Source organism: Amphibalanus amphitrite, unplaced genomic scaffold (genome assembly GCF_019059575.1).
Source record: "Amphibalanus amphitrite isolate SeventyFive unplaced genomic scaffold, NRLGWU_Aamphi_draft 000068F_arrow, whole genome shotgun sequence".
NCBI classification, from domain to species: Eukaryota; Metazoa; Arthropoda; class Thecostraca; order Balanomorpha; family Balanidae; genus Amphibalanus; species Amphibalanus amphitrite.
This window is the reverse complement of record NW_024881564.1, coordinates 74,967-89,003: the sequence shown is the minus strand read 5'-3', so window position 1 is coordinate 89,003 and position 14,037 is coordinate 74,967. Positions and strand designations below refer to the sequence as shown.

The 14,037-nt window shown below is 47.3% G+C and overlaps 2 protein-coding genes across 9 annotated transcripts in view; both read right to left on the bottom strand.

Moving 5' to 3' along the window:
- LOC122378924 (signaling mucin HKR1-like) overlaps positions 1–7,330 on the bottom strand; it is a 32,771-nt gene extending 25,441 nt beyond the window's left edge. The window contains exons 1-9 of one of the 6 annotated variants that reach the window (XM_043360594.1): positions 7,199–7,330; positions 6,100–6,141; positions 5,625–5,737; positions 5,306–5,482; positions 4,201–4,344; positions 3,818–3,911; positions 1,886–2,050; positions 1,024–1,455; positions 652–717 (exon numbers count right to left, since the gene is read on the bottom strand). In XM_043360594.1, the coding sequence (XP_043216529.1) occupies positions 652–717; positions 1,024–1,455; positions 1,886–2,050; positions 3,818–3,911; positions 4,201–4,344; positions 5,306–5,482; positions 5,625–5,737; positions 6,100–6,121 (1,213 nt within the window). In that variant the 5' untranslated portion in view covers positions 6,122–6,141; positions 7,199–7,330. Of the gene's footprint in view, positions 1–651; positions 718–1,023; positions 1,456–1,885; positions 2,051–3,817; positions 3,912–4,200; positions 4,345–5,305; positions 5,483–5,624; positions 5,738–6,099; positions 6,142–7,065 lie in introns of all 6 variants that reach the window. The other 5 variants (XM_043360595.1, XM_043360593.1, XM_043360596.1 and 2 more) reach the window with 5 other exon arrangements.
- A 3,562-nt stretch (positions 7,331–10,892) lies between these two features.
- On the bottom strand, positions 10,893–13,987 carry LOC122378923 (post-GPI attachment to proteins factor 3-like). 3 transcript variants are annotated; one of them, XM_043360589.1, is made up of 7 exons: positions 13,754–13,987; positions 13,209–13,318; positions 12,838–12,990; positions 12,479–12,603; positions 12,145–12,281; positions 11,546–11,750; positions 10,893–11,406 (listed from the first exon to the last, which is right to left on the bottom strand). In XM_043360589.1, the coding sequence occupies exons 1-7, from the start codon at positions 13,881–13,883 to the stop codon at positions 11,346–11,348; spliced, it is 921 nt and encodes a 306-aa protein (XP_043216524.1). In that variant the 5' UTR covers positions 13,884–13,987; the 3' UTR covers positions 10,893–11,345. The 3 variants fall into 3 exon arrangements, with proteins under 3 accessions (XP_043216524.1, XP_043216527.1, XP_043216525.1); XM_043360592.1 differs by having other exon boundaries at positions 13,887–13,913; XM_043360590.1 differs by lacking the exon at positions 13,754–13,987 and having other exon boundaries at positions 13,214–13,318.
- Between the last annotated feature and the right edge of the window lie 50 nt (positions 13,988–14,037).

Genomic DNA, 14,037 nt, shown 5'->3' with positions numbered 1-14,037 from the left:
TTGGATGTAAAATTAGTTGGACTGGCAGGCTCCCAGCTGTAAAAACCAGCCATCCGCAGTTCGTTATCATCTAATGGCTACAAAAAAGCACATAAGCTGTTCTGAAATATGCCACTACAAAGAAAGCTATACAATCTAAGACCTTTACTCGGTGGTTCAGACAGTTGCGCCGAGTGCAAGCTGGCCTGAAATTTGCTAGGCCAAGGCGCATTTAGCTGTGACAGCGACCCGGCGAAAAATAATGCAACAAACCAAACAACGATACACCTGTCATCTTCCCTGACGAGTGGGATTGTGGAATAGAAATACTCTTGAGCAAGCGACGCAGCGACCAAAGCGCCGTCAAAATGTCTATGACGGGCACTTTGCTTGTAGCAGATAGTAGTAGATCAACATACGCTGACAACTAGGTAGGACAGCCGGACAACTAATTTGCTAGCTCTTCCAAAATGAAAGGAGTGGTTATAAACGTAACCAAGAGTTTTATCTATTAACCGATCAATGGTTCCCATCGACTGCCAATGACTTGAGTCACCAACCACATGCAATAAGTCTTCTACCGTAGCCCAGTCAGGGAAAGCAGCTTCTCAGTACCATCTGAGGCGACAACTATGGGAAGCATTGCTAGTACAAGACCGAGAAGTCGCTCACCATTTTGAGGAGCTTCCGCGGGCTCGCCTGAGCCTCCAGGCGCCACGTGGGGCGACTCAGTGTTCGCTGAAGAGCACGCCATAGACCACGGCGCTTGTTAGTTACACTCAGAGTGTACTTTCCATATTTGATGAAATGTTATCACCACAGCCGTTATTCATACTTAGGACTTTTTCTAAATGAATAGTAAGTATCCTTCCCAAAAAGGACTTTATGAAGTCCCGATAACAGTATGCATGGTCTGTTCATGTAACCCACACAGTAGAAGCACAGACACTGGACCTCACTCCCCTAATGTGGGTCCCCGTCGGCCCCACCCATCACCTCCACCACCAGCCCACGCCCCTCTCCACATGCAGCGTCTGTACTCACATGTCTGCGTCGTCGGCGACGGCGTGTCTCTCTCCACGCGTCCTCCTCCCGTCAGCATCCGGTTCACCTCTCGCTCAATGTCGAACCCGGAGTCCGACGGCTCGACGGCGCCTCCAGACGCCGCCGAGACGTTGAACATATCCGGCGTGATCTGACCCTGACTCGGACTGTCAAAGTCCACCCGCGGCACGTCTCCTCCCAGGCTCTCGTCCACGAGCAGCGAGGCGCTGGCACTGGCGCAGCCGCCGCCGGCCGCGATGGACGGGTCCGTGCTGCGGATGGAGCCCGGCGCGCGGCCGCTGGGGGTGGCCGCCGCCGCGTCTGTGGTGTCGACAGGACCTCCCAGACGCAGCACTACCACAGAGATGTTGTCGGAGGAGCGCAGGTCGACGGCCGCGCGCACCAGACGCTCGGCCAGACCGGCGAAATCGTCTACCGGGGGAGAGAGCAAGGCGGTCAGAGAATTACGGTGCATCTAACTGAGCAGGCGATTTGGTGGGTGCTTTATTTGGTGCCACAATAAGTGTAAGGTGATGAGTGTGGTGTGGTGTGAAGATGACTCCTAAGTTAAACTTCTGTTACTCAGCTGATTGCGCCATTAGCCATCCGAGAAAGTGGTGAAACGTAATAATGTTCTTCTCGTTATGTTCTCATCACATGCACTCAATTCTTCTCCAACCCTAACCTTACACCTCACCCCACTACGTCCGCGCCCTTTCCTTCCTTCCCCCAATCCCTCTCATTCTCCCTCTTCCTCACCCTCAACCTCAACCTCAACCTCAATCTCAACCTCAACGTCACCCTCACCCTCCCTCCCCCATCCATCCATCCCTCTCTTTCTCCCCTCCTCTCCCCTTCGTACTTGGGTTCTCTTCCATGTCGTTCATGACCATCCGCACCGTCTGTTCAGCATTGATCACGTCAAAGAAGCCGTCGCAGGCCAGCAATAGGAAGTCCTCGGTGCCATCCAGCTCCACAGTGGTCACGTCCGGCCGGTCGCTCACGAACGGACGAAAGTTTTCGTCACCTGGCGATGGATAGAAGAGACGCGTTACGAAGATGTCGAGCCCTGAATCCGATGTCGAACGGCAGGTGAGAAACGACATGTGAGAAACGAATAGCAGGGACGGGATGGAGCGGCGATATAATGGAGGCAGCTGAGAAAGAGAAAAGGAAAAGGAACAAGATAGCCGGAAAAGAAAGGAAAGGGAGGGAGAAAAAACGGAAGGGGGAGAGAAAAATGGAGAGGCAGAAGGAGCGGGAGATGAAGTGAGAAAAAGAGACAAAACAAGTTGGAAGAGACGAAATTATTTCCACTGATGAAAAAACAATGAACGGAACGTATTTATAACATTAGGTTGGTCGCAAGGCAGGAGGAAGGATTAACCGCCCAACAAAAAGGTCCGCACGTAAAGTACATGCCGCTCAAATCACTTTTTAATCACCAAACGTCAATCGATAATGGCATGTTTTTGACACCCCCCAACACGCCGCCACATCGCATTCCTATCCGTCACGTCTGGCACCCGTGAGCCGGGTCTCCGGCGACAGACAGAGGCGGTAGCAGCCGCCCGGTGGCCACATATAAACAAACAAAACGCCTACTAATGCCGGCGCGGCCGCCGCAGCTATTCGCCACTGAACTCATGTGTGCTGACGGGGATGATTGCAACTCGGCCGGCCGCAAAGGCGGCGAATACCGTGCCAGTCATGAGCTGAGGCTGGAGTCAATGGATGATGTGGCATGGTGGTGAGGCCGTGTGGCTGTTGAAAGGACCTTGGAAGAAGATTGATGAATATAATCGTTAGGGGCTGTACTATCCGCGGTGTGCATGAGGAGAAGGAATGTTTACTCCCCCTCCCACCCTTGGTTAAGAATTGGGTAGCAGATCGGTCATCCCTCTATCAATGAACCGTCAAATATGTGACATCCGACCTAATCCAGAAAACTACAAAGCGAAACCTCCCGACATGGCTGTTTGGTGGACAGCAGCCGCGGAGTCATGGCCAAAACCACCGCTTACTAAAATTTCAGCACTGGTTTACATCAGCAAACAGTTCATTTCTACTACCTCACAGACGTGTCCCAAGCCGTAAATTACGTAATGCCACGCTCAGTTGATTTTCCGGCGTGATTCACTCGCCCACTTCACGGAGGACTGCCAGCGTGGCCACGGGAGCCGTGCAGCCTTCGGCGCCGCTTCCACCGACGCCGGTCACCACCCTTTGTGTCGGCAACACTCAAACGAGGCATTCGTTCTGATATGGGACGTATGCTCCAAATTGCATTCGTAAGTTATGCGGTAACCATGCTGTGGTGTTCGCTATTACAGTAAAATGGAAACGGAAGCAGAGGAAAAATCAACATAAAGGGACGTAAAAAATGCATGTAACTCGTTACTGCAGGCTGTCCCCAATGGTGCAGCGCATATTCTTCACCGTCACACAAGACTTAGTCTGAGCATGTGTCACAATACATAGCAACCGTAAGAGTTAAGCGCCACATCGCAATATAAAACCGTTACAATCGGGAAATGTAATATAACGAACCAATTTATATAATAATTCGCCCAAGTAAGCCAATATTAGCTATACCTAAACGAATCATTACCGGATACAACATTGGGCTAGAATAATAATACACATATGAGAAAAATGAAGGAAGCAACCAACACATAAAGCCGAAATGTTGCGTATCAATTACGATATGTTATATTATGTCAGATACATACGGCTATACCTCTTTAGTAGCAAGGCGTCGACTACCGACATGAATTACAGAAGTTAAACTCACCGAGCGCTCGTGACACCGACAGAACGCCGTTGACCCGATAGGAACCGTAAAAATTGACAAAGCCGCCCAGCTGCTCAATGCGCGCCTTTTCGTCCTGAAAACGGAAAAGTTATAGATAGATACACTGTCAAAAACGGGGAATGCATGGGTGGAAAATTACCTGTAACTGATCAAAGTGCAAACAAGAACAAAGTCAAAAATTCAAATACATGCAATAAAAAATCCTAGCAAAGAAAAAACTGCTTTCACAATTAAAAAAGACGCAAAAAGAACGGCCTAGCATGAGAATGAAGCCAATCAGTGATACCTACGAGACTTCTTAGTGAACACACGTCTGCCGGCATCCCCCAGCTCCAGCCCTACTCCCGGCCCATCCCACTCACCGGCCGCTCGGGTTTGTGCGGGTTGACGACGCGCACGGGCAGACCGGCCCTGCTCAGTACCGCCTGGCAGTCACCGATCCATGCCACGTGCAGGTGTGTACTGGAGATGAGCGCGGCCACAACCGCCGCTCCCGCGTTACTGCCCTGCAGGCCGGCACACAGCGTCACATGGGGGTCACATGGGGTCACACCGGGACACGGGAGGGGTCCCACGAGGTCACGGGAGCGGCCGCGCGGGGTGGACGGTCGTAGCGGTCAGTCACCAGCGGTGGGAATGCTGCAGGTGCTGGGTTCAACGGACATGAGGTGCAATAAGAGGCAGAGGGTAGTTGGAGCTGATGGGAAATGAACTCGGAAACGGCGTGTGAGGCGACTAAGAAACAACAGTGGCGCATTTGAGGCAAGATGCGCGAAAAACACCGGTCAAGCTTTAATATCCGTTAGCATTATAAAAACTAAGTTTCAAAACTCCTTTGTGATCACATAACGAAACAATCACGCTACCTACTCTACATGACCCAGATATTCTGCCCCCAGTAACAAACATGATGTCATGTAATACCTTCCCATAACACTTTCCGGTCATGTAACACCTCGCATGGCTGACCTGCCCCTCCCCTCGCTACACCCCTCTTAGTCACCGCCGGGAGGGGCCAAATGACAGGTAGGCGCCATGACTCCGTGAGCCACTCCTGGCCAGACAGCAGGGGTGCCGGCCGCTCCCCGAAGGCGGAGCGATTTGCATCTCTGACCGCCGCTGGCCAGAAGAGCCGGTGTGGCGCGGCCCTGGCCCGCACCCACTGATGACTCATGGTCAGGGACCGACACCGGCCCACGCAGGCCATGACCCCGGGACCCGTGCCACCGTGACTTTACGTATCGTCTTACAAACTAGCCTGCAAACTCGGCACTGGATATGCTAAATGACCTCGACCCATAACCGTTCGAAGCGCAAAATCCATGACCAGTGATATCACCAAAAGCTGATTTCAAATATCAAATGCCATGTATCAGCATTAAAATCAGATGAGCAAATAGGCACTCTATAAATCATACCGCTGAAGCATTTCCCAATTCAGCTCACGCTCGCGCGTCGCCCACGTACCGTCGCGTTGAAGCCCTTGTCGGTGGTGGAGAACGCGTCGATAAAGGCCAGGTGCGGCTTGTCGGGGAACTGCGGCGATTCGGCCAGATTGCGAGCCATGTGCTGGGTGCAGTACGCAGCTGCGTCGTAGCCGATATGGCCGTCGAAGACGCCGTAAAAGCCGTAATGGTCCGGAAGCTGAAATAAAGTCGCAGAAAACAGTTGAATGAATATTTTGAATCAACTGTGTTAATAAGAGGCTATGCCGCTAGGTATAGCCATGCATGATTTCCTACAAATTCAAACTATTAATGTCGGAATTTTAAGCGAGCAGCCTTACCTTTTTGTCCGTTACCCCTCTGAGGTCGTGGACCAGCACCGTTCGGTCCTCCATCTTCCTTCTCTTGTTCTTCACCGCCTTGTTGCTGATGGCCAGCACCGGAGTGGCCATTGCTGAAAATAAGGGTAGAGAGCACTGATATAATAATCTGTCCCTGAGCTCAGTTGGTAAAAAATTTCCACCCGGCAACTGCCCCCCGCGGCAACTGCCAGAGGTTGGGCCCACTCATTATGCAAGAAGCTCTACTTGGCACAGGCTATATTCATTCAATCTAAATGTCAGCTTAGCTTGTATCTAAATAACAATAAATGAAACTGACATGAATCACTCATGCAGAATTTCAACAAAAAACATAGAGTGAATGATGAAAACATCATGGCAAACATGTCTTCTATTTGATATATAATCCTGAATGGCTTAGAATGGTTTCACTTTTCCACTGCTTACTGCAAATAATAACATATAAAAATCTTACCAATGTTCTCTTCTGGCTCCATCACTGAAATCTGAAGTTAACCTGAAACAGAGAACAGGCCCTGAGGGTCATGCCATGTCAGACTCAGCCATGATGATATTTACAAACAAGACTGACGATGACATGATGACATTAATAATCCTAGATTGCAAATCCTTATAATTGTAACTATATTTGGTTGGAGACCAAGCCCAAACTGCAAAGACATGGCAACTGTGACAAGGTCTTGTGCTTGCAGAGGCACTCAGCCAGTTTGCGGTGTGATGCCAATTTACCATGGTGTGGTGCAGATTTTGAGTAGTGGAGTGTGGGGTGTGGGCCTGTGGTATGGTATTGTACTGTGCTGCTATGCTGATTGCTGGTGCATCACTGTCCAAGAAAATTATGAGAGACAATATGTGGTTCGCACATTTGCCCACCAAAGTTACCCAAGTTGGTTCTGTAAGTTACCTGAATGGTGCCAAACCAATTTTCAGACTGATTGACTTGAGCTGATGCAGATTTGTCACCCTGGATGGTGTGATCTATTGACCTTGTTGCCACATGCTGCAGTCTGAGTGGGGGGCTGGGTGCTGCCAGCTCAGACACTTGGCCAGCAAACCATGTGGTGCAGACAAATAAATGTGCTGATTTAGCATGGAGCAGAGCAGTGTAGTAGACCCTATCATAGCACCATGCCCATTGCCCAGCCAATGTCAAATTGGTTGAATCCAGGGCACTGTGTTCAGTCACTATTTTTATATCAGCGTGCTGTGGGTTTTCCCCATATTATAAGGAAGTTATTGCTGGTGCTTCTTGGCCTCTCATTGGTCTAACGAATAGAGCACTTGAATATGATCAGCGAGGAGCCAAGAAGTAGCAGCATGCTCGCAGCCCCAGCGTTTGGTAGTAGGAGCTTGGATGCTAGGAGCCATGGATTACCAATCCATGGCAAAACTTATTCACCGGGAGAAAATAAAAACAAACCTTTCAGCCGAACTCAAAATGATTCAAAACTTCCAACTACGTGTATAAAAAGCACAGTAATGACTAATCGAACAAATCCAAGATGTAAACTCACAACTAATTTAAATAAAAGATAACGCCACCGTCCACTCACCCCTTGCTCAAGCGTGGCGACGAAGTCGATAACGAAGGAAATACGATAAGAGTCACTTTGCAATAGATAAGATAGGGAGACCCGCCCCTATCCGTCATCGCCGCCACAAACTTGTGTTCCGAATTGAAAATCATGTTCTTGGAATATCACAGCAGCGAACGTAAGCGAAGTTTATTACGTCAGGACTTAAAGAGAAGCAACCATTAAATTATAACTATTCCCATTACTCATCTACTTCGACCAAGATTACCGTTTATACCTTTTACCGCTTTTACCTACTTGCAGTTTCTTTGCAGTGCTTATAGAATTTGGTGCTGCCGAAAAAGCCAGGAAGTGTCTGTAACTGCTATCAAGCAAACACATGATAAACGATTTACACACGAAGAAGATTATGCTCAATTTTGCATTGATATTGCGCTACCTTATTTTCTGCAAAATGTTATCATTGGCCATTGTGGTGTGGTGGCATGCAGTCTGAAGACACAAAGGCATCCAGAAATGTGATAAGGATTGCTGCGAATCCCACAAGGTTCTTCGAGTTCCAAAAACTCGTAGAAAGAGACAAGAGAAAAACGCCTCGTTTTTATTCGCCACTCAAACACGTCAATACATTGCTCAGGGCGCTCAGGGAGTATGCAAAGAAGGCAGGAAAAATTATAAAAAAGTCAAATGCAATTCAGCGCTAGTTCCCTCACCTGGATCCGATAACAGTAAAATGGAAACAATGAATGCGTTCTCAGGCTTTCCATGAGCGGTTTTCTGTGATAATTGAATCAATGCTTCAGCCAGCTTCACCTGCCGCCGTGCAAAACATTAAAATAGTTTGGTTATTTTATTTATTGCTTGTAACAAAACCACTCGCTATCAGCGACGAGAAAGGATTGAGGAATGAAACAGGATGCATGCTTACATTTAGGGAAACACCAAACCACGAACGTTAAAACAATCACCAATCTTGTAAACCACTAAGAGCTTGAAAAAAAAAAGCATTAAAGGGACCCTCCCACCTTCAAAAAAGTTAATGCATTGGCATGAAAGTGATGTGGCTCGGTTCAGAAAGAGCAAAAACGAATATCTACCAAATTTCATCGAAAAATATTCACCGGTTTTCAAGATATTAGACTTTTGATTTTGTTTACTTTTTGGGATCTCCGCTGTTCCCAGCGACTTTATTTGAAAGTGCGGCATTTGTTGCGCGCAAAGCAGCATATACCACCGCGTGCTACAAAACGTTTTAGTCAAACATTTAAAAATCGTTAGATATCTGCGCTGACGTCACACATTCAGAGGGGTATTCCTATGCATTAGCCCCTCTGAATCAAAATGCTGCAATTTTGAAATTCAATATTTCCGATTTAAGGCATTTCTCGATGTTGTGAGTGCCGAAACCGGTAATTGTGAGCCAGAGACCCCATTTTGGCTATCTCAGCTCAAATCTAATGTTAAGGTGGGAGGGTCCCTTTAAGTACGTGAAATCGTCTCATGCTCATTTGTAATTTGGTCCCGTGGTCGTAAGCTTTGGCGGATTCAGAAAGCCGGTGTTTGACGCTGCAGACTGTAGAAGCATAGGTACAGTATGTCTAAAAAGAATGTACCGTCGCCACTACGTGGCGCTGGTGTCGCGAGCCGGTAGTTGGCTGAATCCGCACCAGACCACACATTCCCAAGCGCCAGGTGACAGCTGCGCAGCGGCCGGTAGTAGCGTAAGCCCGAACCTTCGTGACATGACCCCGGGGGGGGGGGGGGGAGGGAGAGAGGGAGCGGGCGGGGCAGCGCGTGTAGGGAGGGGTGCTCCGGCAAGCTGGCAGTTGTCGCGGACAAAGGTCAAGGGGTCACACACCAAGCGAACGGACGCTGATGTGGGTTCGTGGGGATCGTGAACTTGTGTGTGGTAGGTGCGTATTGCGATGCACGGGTGATACGCCATGGGTCCGAGCCAAATGATTCATGGGAGAGCTGAAGAAAATACCTGGTCAACTACGGCGAATAATGGTGCTGAAAAATGGAAAGTGTGGGTCAATGCAAGCCTTCATAACTATAAACAACTTTTCTGAGGACGCAAAGGCCAGCATTGAATAACGATATCCGGATCGGAATTAGCAATGATTTATAATTACATGCAGTAATGGCGCTGCAAAACCCACCTAGTAAATTGTCAAGTCGGATTCATACCGACTTGAATTAAACTATTCTAAATTAAATTGTATATAAGATCTATATGCTTTGACCAGCTTCATGACCTGACGGGCTGTGACCTGACCTTGCCCCGAGGTTAACACCTTAACTTGATCTCACCCGAAGAAAATGTATACCATTCGACACGCCTGAGCTAGACAAACACAATGCTGCTAAAATCGCGGATCTGCTATCATTTTTAGCGAAGTTATTTACCAAAAACCGAACATGTGCCTTGGGCCACTTGACCTAACCTCAGAAGTCATCGGCTGATCCTAGTCCTTAAAATCGGAGACCAATCGCTGCATTTCGTAACGACGCACACGATCGTGTCTTTCGTGAGGCTCTAGTCTAGCTCAATAAGGGGCGAATCGGCGAAGGGGGTTGTTCCCTATCTTCCAACCCCCCAACGCCCACTCGGTATTCAGAAAACCTGAAGGTCCGGTGAGGGTTAAAACGTTGCTCCTGAACGAGGAAGAAATGTCAAAGCTCTATAGACGTCCTGTAAAAGTGGCCATAATAAATAAATTGGTTAGAGATAAGATGCTTCTTAAACGACTTCCTCATACAAAATCGGGTGCTGGGACCAATCTTATAAACGCTTTAGAATGGACAGGGCGTCACTGACCAAAGTTTGGGTGCAGAAAACGGCTATTAAATGCAAAATGGTTTTCATGCATTTCAGTCAATTGTATATTGACGGTCCCAGTGGCCGAGCTAAAAAAGTTTGGTAGTGTTTTGCATCTTTTACGCCCTAAGAAACTACACCATCTATTGAAGTGGGCGGGCTTATTTGAATAGGAGGGCGCATTATGCGTCAATCGTGTGCTTTCGTTTGTTTTGGACTATTTTACCACATCCACTGCTGCTAGTGCTATCACTATTAATATTATCTAATGCCGTGAATACGACAGCATTCCATTTATAAGATTGGGCCAATGGAGTCGCGCCCTGCGAGCTCGGTTTTCCGCTCGGCCGCTACGGGCCGAGGAAGTCGGTCTTCGCCTGAGGGCAGGACGGAGGTCAGCGAGGGAGCGCGGGGTCAGCCAGGTATCGCCCAGTGCCGAGCGGATGCCGCTCCCTCCCCTCTCTTCCCCTCTTCTCCCCTCCCCACCTCGGTATAGATGGGGAGGGACCGAACTGCCAATGACATGCGAGCGGTCAAGGCCGCTCGCGCGGCAGCGACCCTGGCGGCCGGGTGCCGCAACTGGGATTCAGCCAAGTTACCGATTCGCCTCCTGTGGGAGAGCCAAACCAGGGGACATACTTTTTAGACATACTGTACGTACTCCTACAAGTATGTATGATATTCAGTCTGAGAACTCATCAGATTTCGCTGACAAGTTCATCGGTCATTTGTCCCATCCTCGTCGGACCAAACAACAAAATCAATCGACGATGAAACCAATAAAATTATCACAGCAGAAAGCACATGCGTACGACTACGGCTTTCTCCAAAATGATAGCAAATGATAGCGCCATATCTCGATATGAATGATTCATAATAAAGCCTCACACGGAAAACCAGCAGTCCTTTATAGTCGTGCTGATCACCGAACAATAATGGGTATGGAATCACGATACAATTACTACCTAGCACCTATACCTACGTCAGCTGAGCAACAACAGTCATGTAACAATCAACATCGTAGGGTAACATTGGCGAGTCAATCATCCGACGCTCTCTATACATGACCTTATTTTGAAGTCCCTGATCACTCATCATTGATACATTTCCCTACTGAACACAAGTGGGCACCACCGGCACGACATGGCATGCAAGCATCGCAACGGCCAGCGGAGCAGCTATAACTGTAACAGCTATAAATACGATGCAGAGACTAGCGGATGTTGAAATTTGTCCCGTCCTCTTCAGGAATCCAGAAATGATGGCTTGCAATTTGTTCACACAGCGCCAAACCCTTAGCAGTTGCGGTGTACGATCAAGGCACGAGCTATCTCCGATATCACATCACACCGACTTTTCCAGCTTCTTCACTCCTAACTGGTGTCGGCAGTCATCGATGAGGAAACTGGAAACAATGGCGAACAGTTAGGTCAGTGTTTCACCTGCGCTAGAATGACCACTAAACACATCAAACAACTGCTCCTCGATTCCGAAGTCATAACATGACTTCCTCGCGCTAATTTCAATGTTCATAGAAAGCTCACCTGTACCAGAGCAAAGGCAGTGGTGACGTGCTCAGATGCCAGAGCGCATGCGCGTCTAGTGTCCACGCTATGGGCGGAAAGTCGGCGGTCTCTAGTAGGATGGAGACGGACACAAGCGTCACGGTAAGGGCGCATTTCCACACGTAGGGCAGCGTCCTCCGCTTCAGACCGCACCATACCAGCCAAGTGATCACGTTCAGGGCGCCTGTCGGTGTGCGGACGGGTCATATTAACTGGTGTGTTCGGGCTAACCGCGATTGTGTTTTATTAGCGAGCTGAGCTCACGATAGCGAGGAGATAAGCGGTGAAAAAACCGATCCGGACTGTAAAACTAATTATCCAGTGACAAATTCAATGATTTTACCAATGAAACCGACTCTGTAAGCATTCGCTGTAGCTAAGAGCTAAATGAAATTTATCGTAAGAACTGCTTTACGATTAATGCAAAAATGATAGCATTGTGGCTTGTAAAATGTTCTCTGACTCTGCCTGGTACCAATGACATTTTTACAAAATATTTTGCCTTTTTGTTGACTTTTACTTGACGTAGGTAGCTTGTGTTGGGAAATAATTTAGGCAACGGAAGAATAATCACTCACCTACAAAGATGTTGGCTTTCATGTTGTAGCCATAGTCAAACTTGACCAGAGACAAGTACGACAGGTGGTATATCAAGAAGCCCATGCAGAGAAGAGAGACCGCAATCGAAGGAAGGCTCATTTGGGAGCCTAGTAGCCTGTAATAAAAACACGCTCGTTGTAAAAAAACGGATTCTTGTATGCCCAGTTTGCTCACTGCTCAGTCGCCTGATATAGTCAAGGAAAAAAGAACTTCATTGTGAGTAAAACGTGACTTAACTGCACTCCCAATTTATGTGTTCCGTGAGTGTCGTTTCTATCGTGAACTGATGCCCGATGCCGCTGCAGAAGTTACCTGATGCAGGCCGAATAAAAGGAGAAGAGAACCATGGAGAAGGCAGAGAAATAGTCCAGCTTCTCTGTGGAGTCAGTGTCTTTGGTGTGGAACACAAAGGACCAGAACCAGCCATTCATACACACCTGAGGAGCAGTGAAAACATGGTCAAAACGGCACCGACGGCGGCATCTTGAGAGGGTAGGCTATTGTGCTGTTGTGACAGCACACACAAGTGACCCCAGTTTGCTAAGAAGGTACAAACTTCTCAGAGGGATGCCTGACAGACCAACTACAACCATCAGGCATTTTTGTCAGACATTAGACTGAGTGGGTGAATCAGCAGTTAGCACAACTATTTTTGGGAAAAAGTGACTTACCAGTGCATATGTGATCCACAGCCAATAAAGTGGTGCATGCTGAGGCACAAGTGTCCTGAAATGCCTCAGCATTACCACATGACACATCAGGTTCATGAGTGAAAAGATGGCACTGGCTGGCTCTTGCATTCCCAAACAGCGCACAAATGGCCACTGAAAATAAACAGATGAAGATGAAAGGCAGGAGACTGTTGAACTAATAAACAATGGCAGAATGAAACAATATTTAAATTCAATACCTACATTCTAAAAAACTGTTAAGTAAATAAAAAATACCTAGTCATCCAATAACTTGTCCAAATGTTCTGGTAAGATAAATATGACAAAGAGACATTGATATAGGAATACATAACAGGCACAAAATGATTCACCTTGCCATGGAACTGAGGTGTGGTTCTCCCATTTTGCACAAATTCATCAACTGTATTCCACATGCAGTCATACTTGCATTCATCCGGACATTTCCAAATGAAGCCATCACCTGGAAATTGAAATGCGAAAAGATTTTATGAAATACAAGAATCAAAAGAAATAAGCAATAAAGAAAACCTTTCTTAAAAGAAAGCTTTATTTATTTTCAGTCAACACACGCTAACTAAATTGTCAATAATTTGCAATCCGAGTTCTTCAGGCTCCGAGGATTTAAGAACTGAACAGCCTGATCACAAAAACCTCTTCTTGAATTTCATCCTGACTTTAGGTCAAGTTGCTGGTCTTCTCTTTTATTAAATGAGAGTAATGTGCAATATTTATGATAAGAAAGCTGACAACACTAAATATTGGCCATACATATCTATCATTATTTGCAACTGTTGGCCAGATCACAACTACCAGACCTGATATTATAATTTAATTCCATCAGATTTCAAAGGACCTTCCTCAATCAATGCCTAGGCTAAAAATCAAACTGACAAACCTTGCTGTGCTCGACATTTCTCTTTGTAGCACTTTGCCACACAAGTTTGATAAAACTCAGACCTATCACCAGAAGAACACCATGCAACAGAAGTGCAGGTGAATATAACAAGCAATATATGATTGTTCATTTCCTTTTTAATCTTTGGTCTCGGCCTATATCCAGCAATATTGGCACAAGCATAGCGATGAAAATGAAATTCAAAATAATGTGGTCCGAAGCCAAGCAAAATTTCAATGCGCGATATTTTGTCTGAAATGCGTTATAAGTGTATACAAAAGTCC

What these genes read in the sequence shown, in the direction of transcription:
- LOC122378923 (XM_043360589.1), bottom strand. Translation starts at nt 13,883, where the DNA reads ATGAACAATCATATATTGCTTGTTATATTCACCTGCACTTCTGTTGCA. An exon ending in GAAAGCCAACATCTTTGTAG is followed by an intron (nt 11,751 to 12,144) that starts GTGAGTGATTAT and finishes GCACACCGACAG; the next exon opens with GCGCCCTGAACGTGATCACT. An exon ending in CTGCCTTTGCTCTGGTACAG is followed by an intron (nt 11,407 to 11,545) that starts GTGAGCTTTCTA and finishes CATTGTTTCCAG; the next exon opens with TTTCCTCATCGATGACTGCC.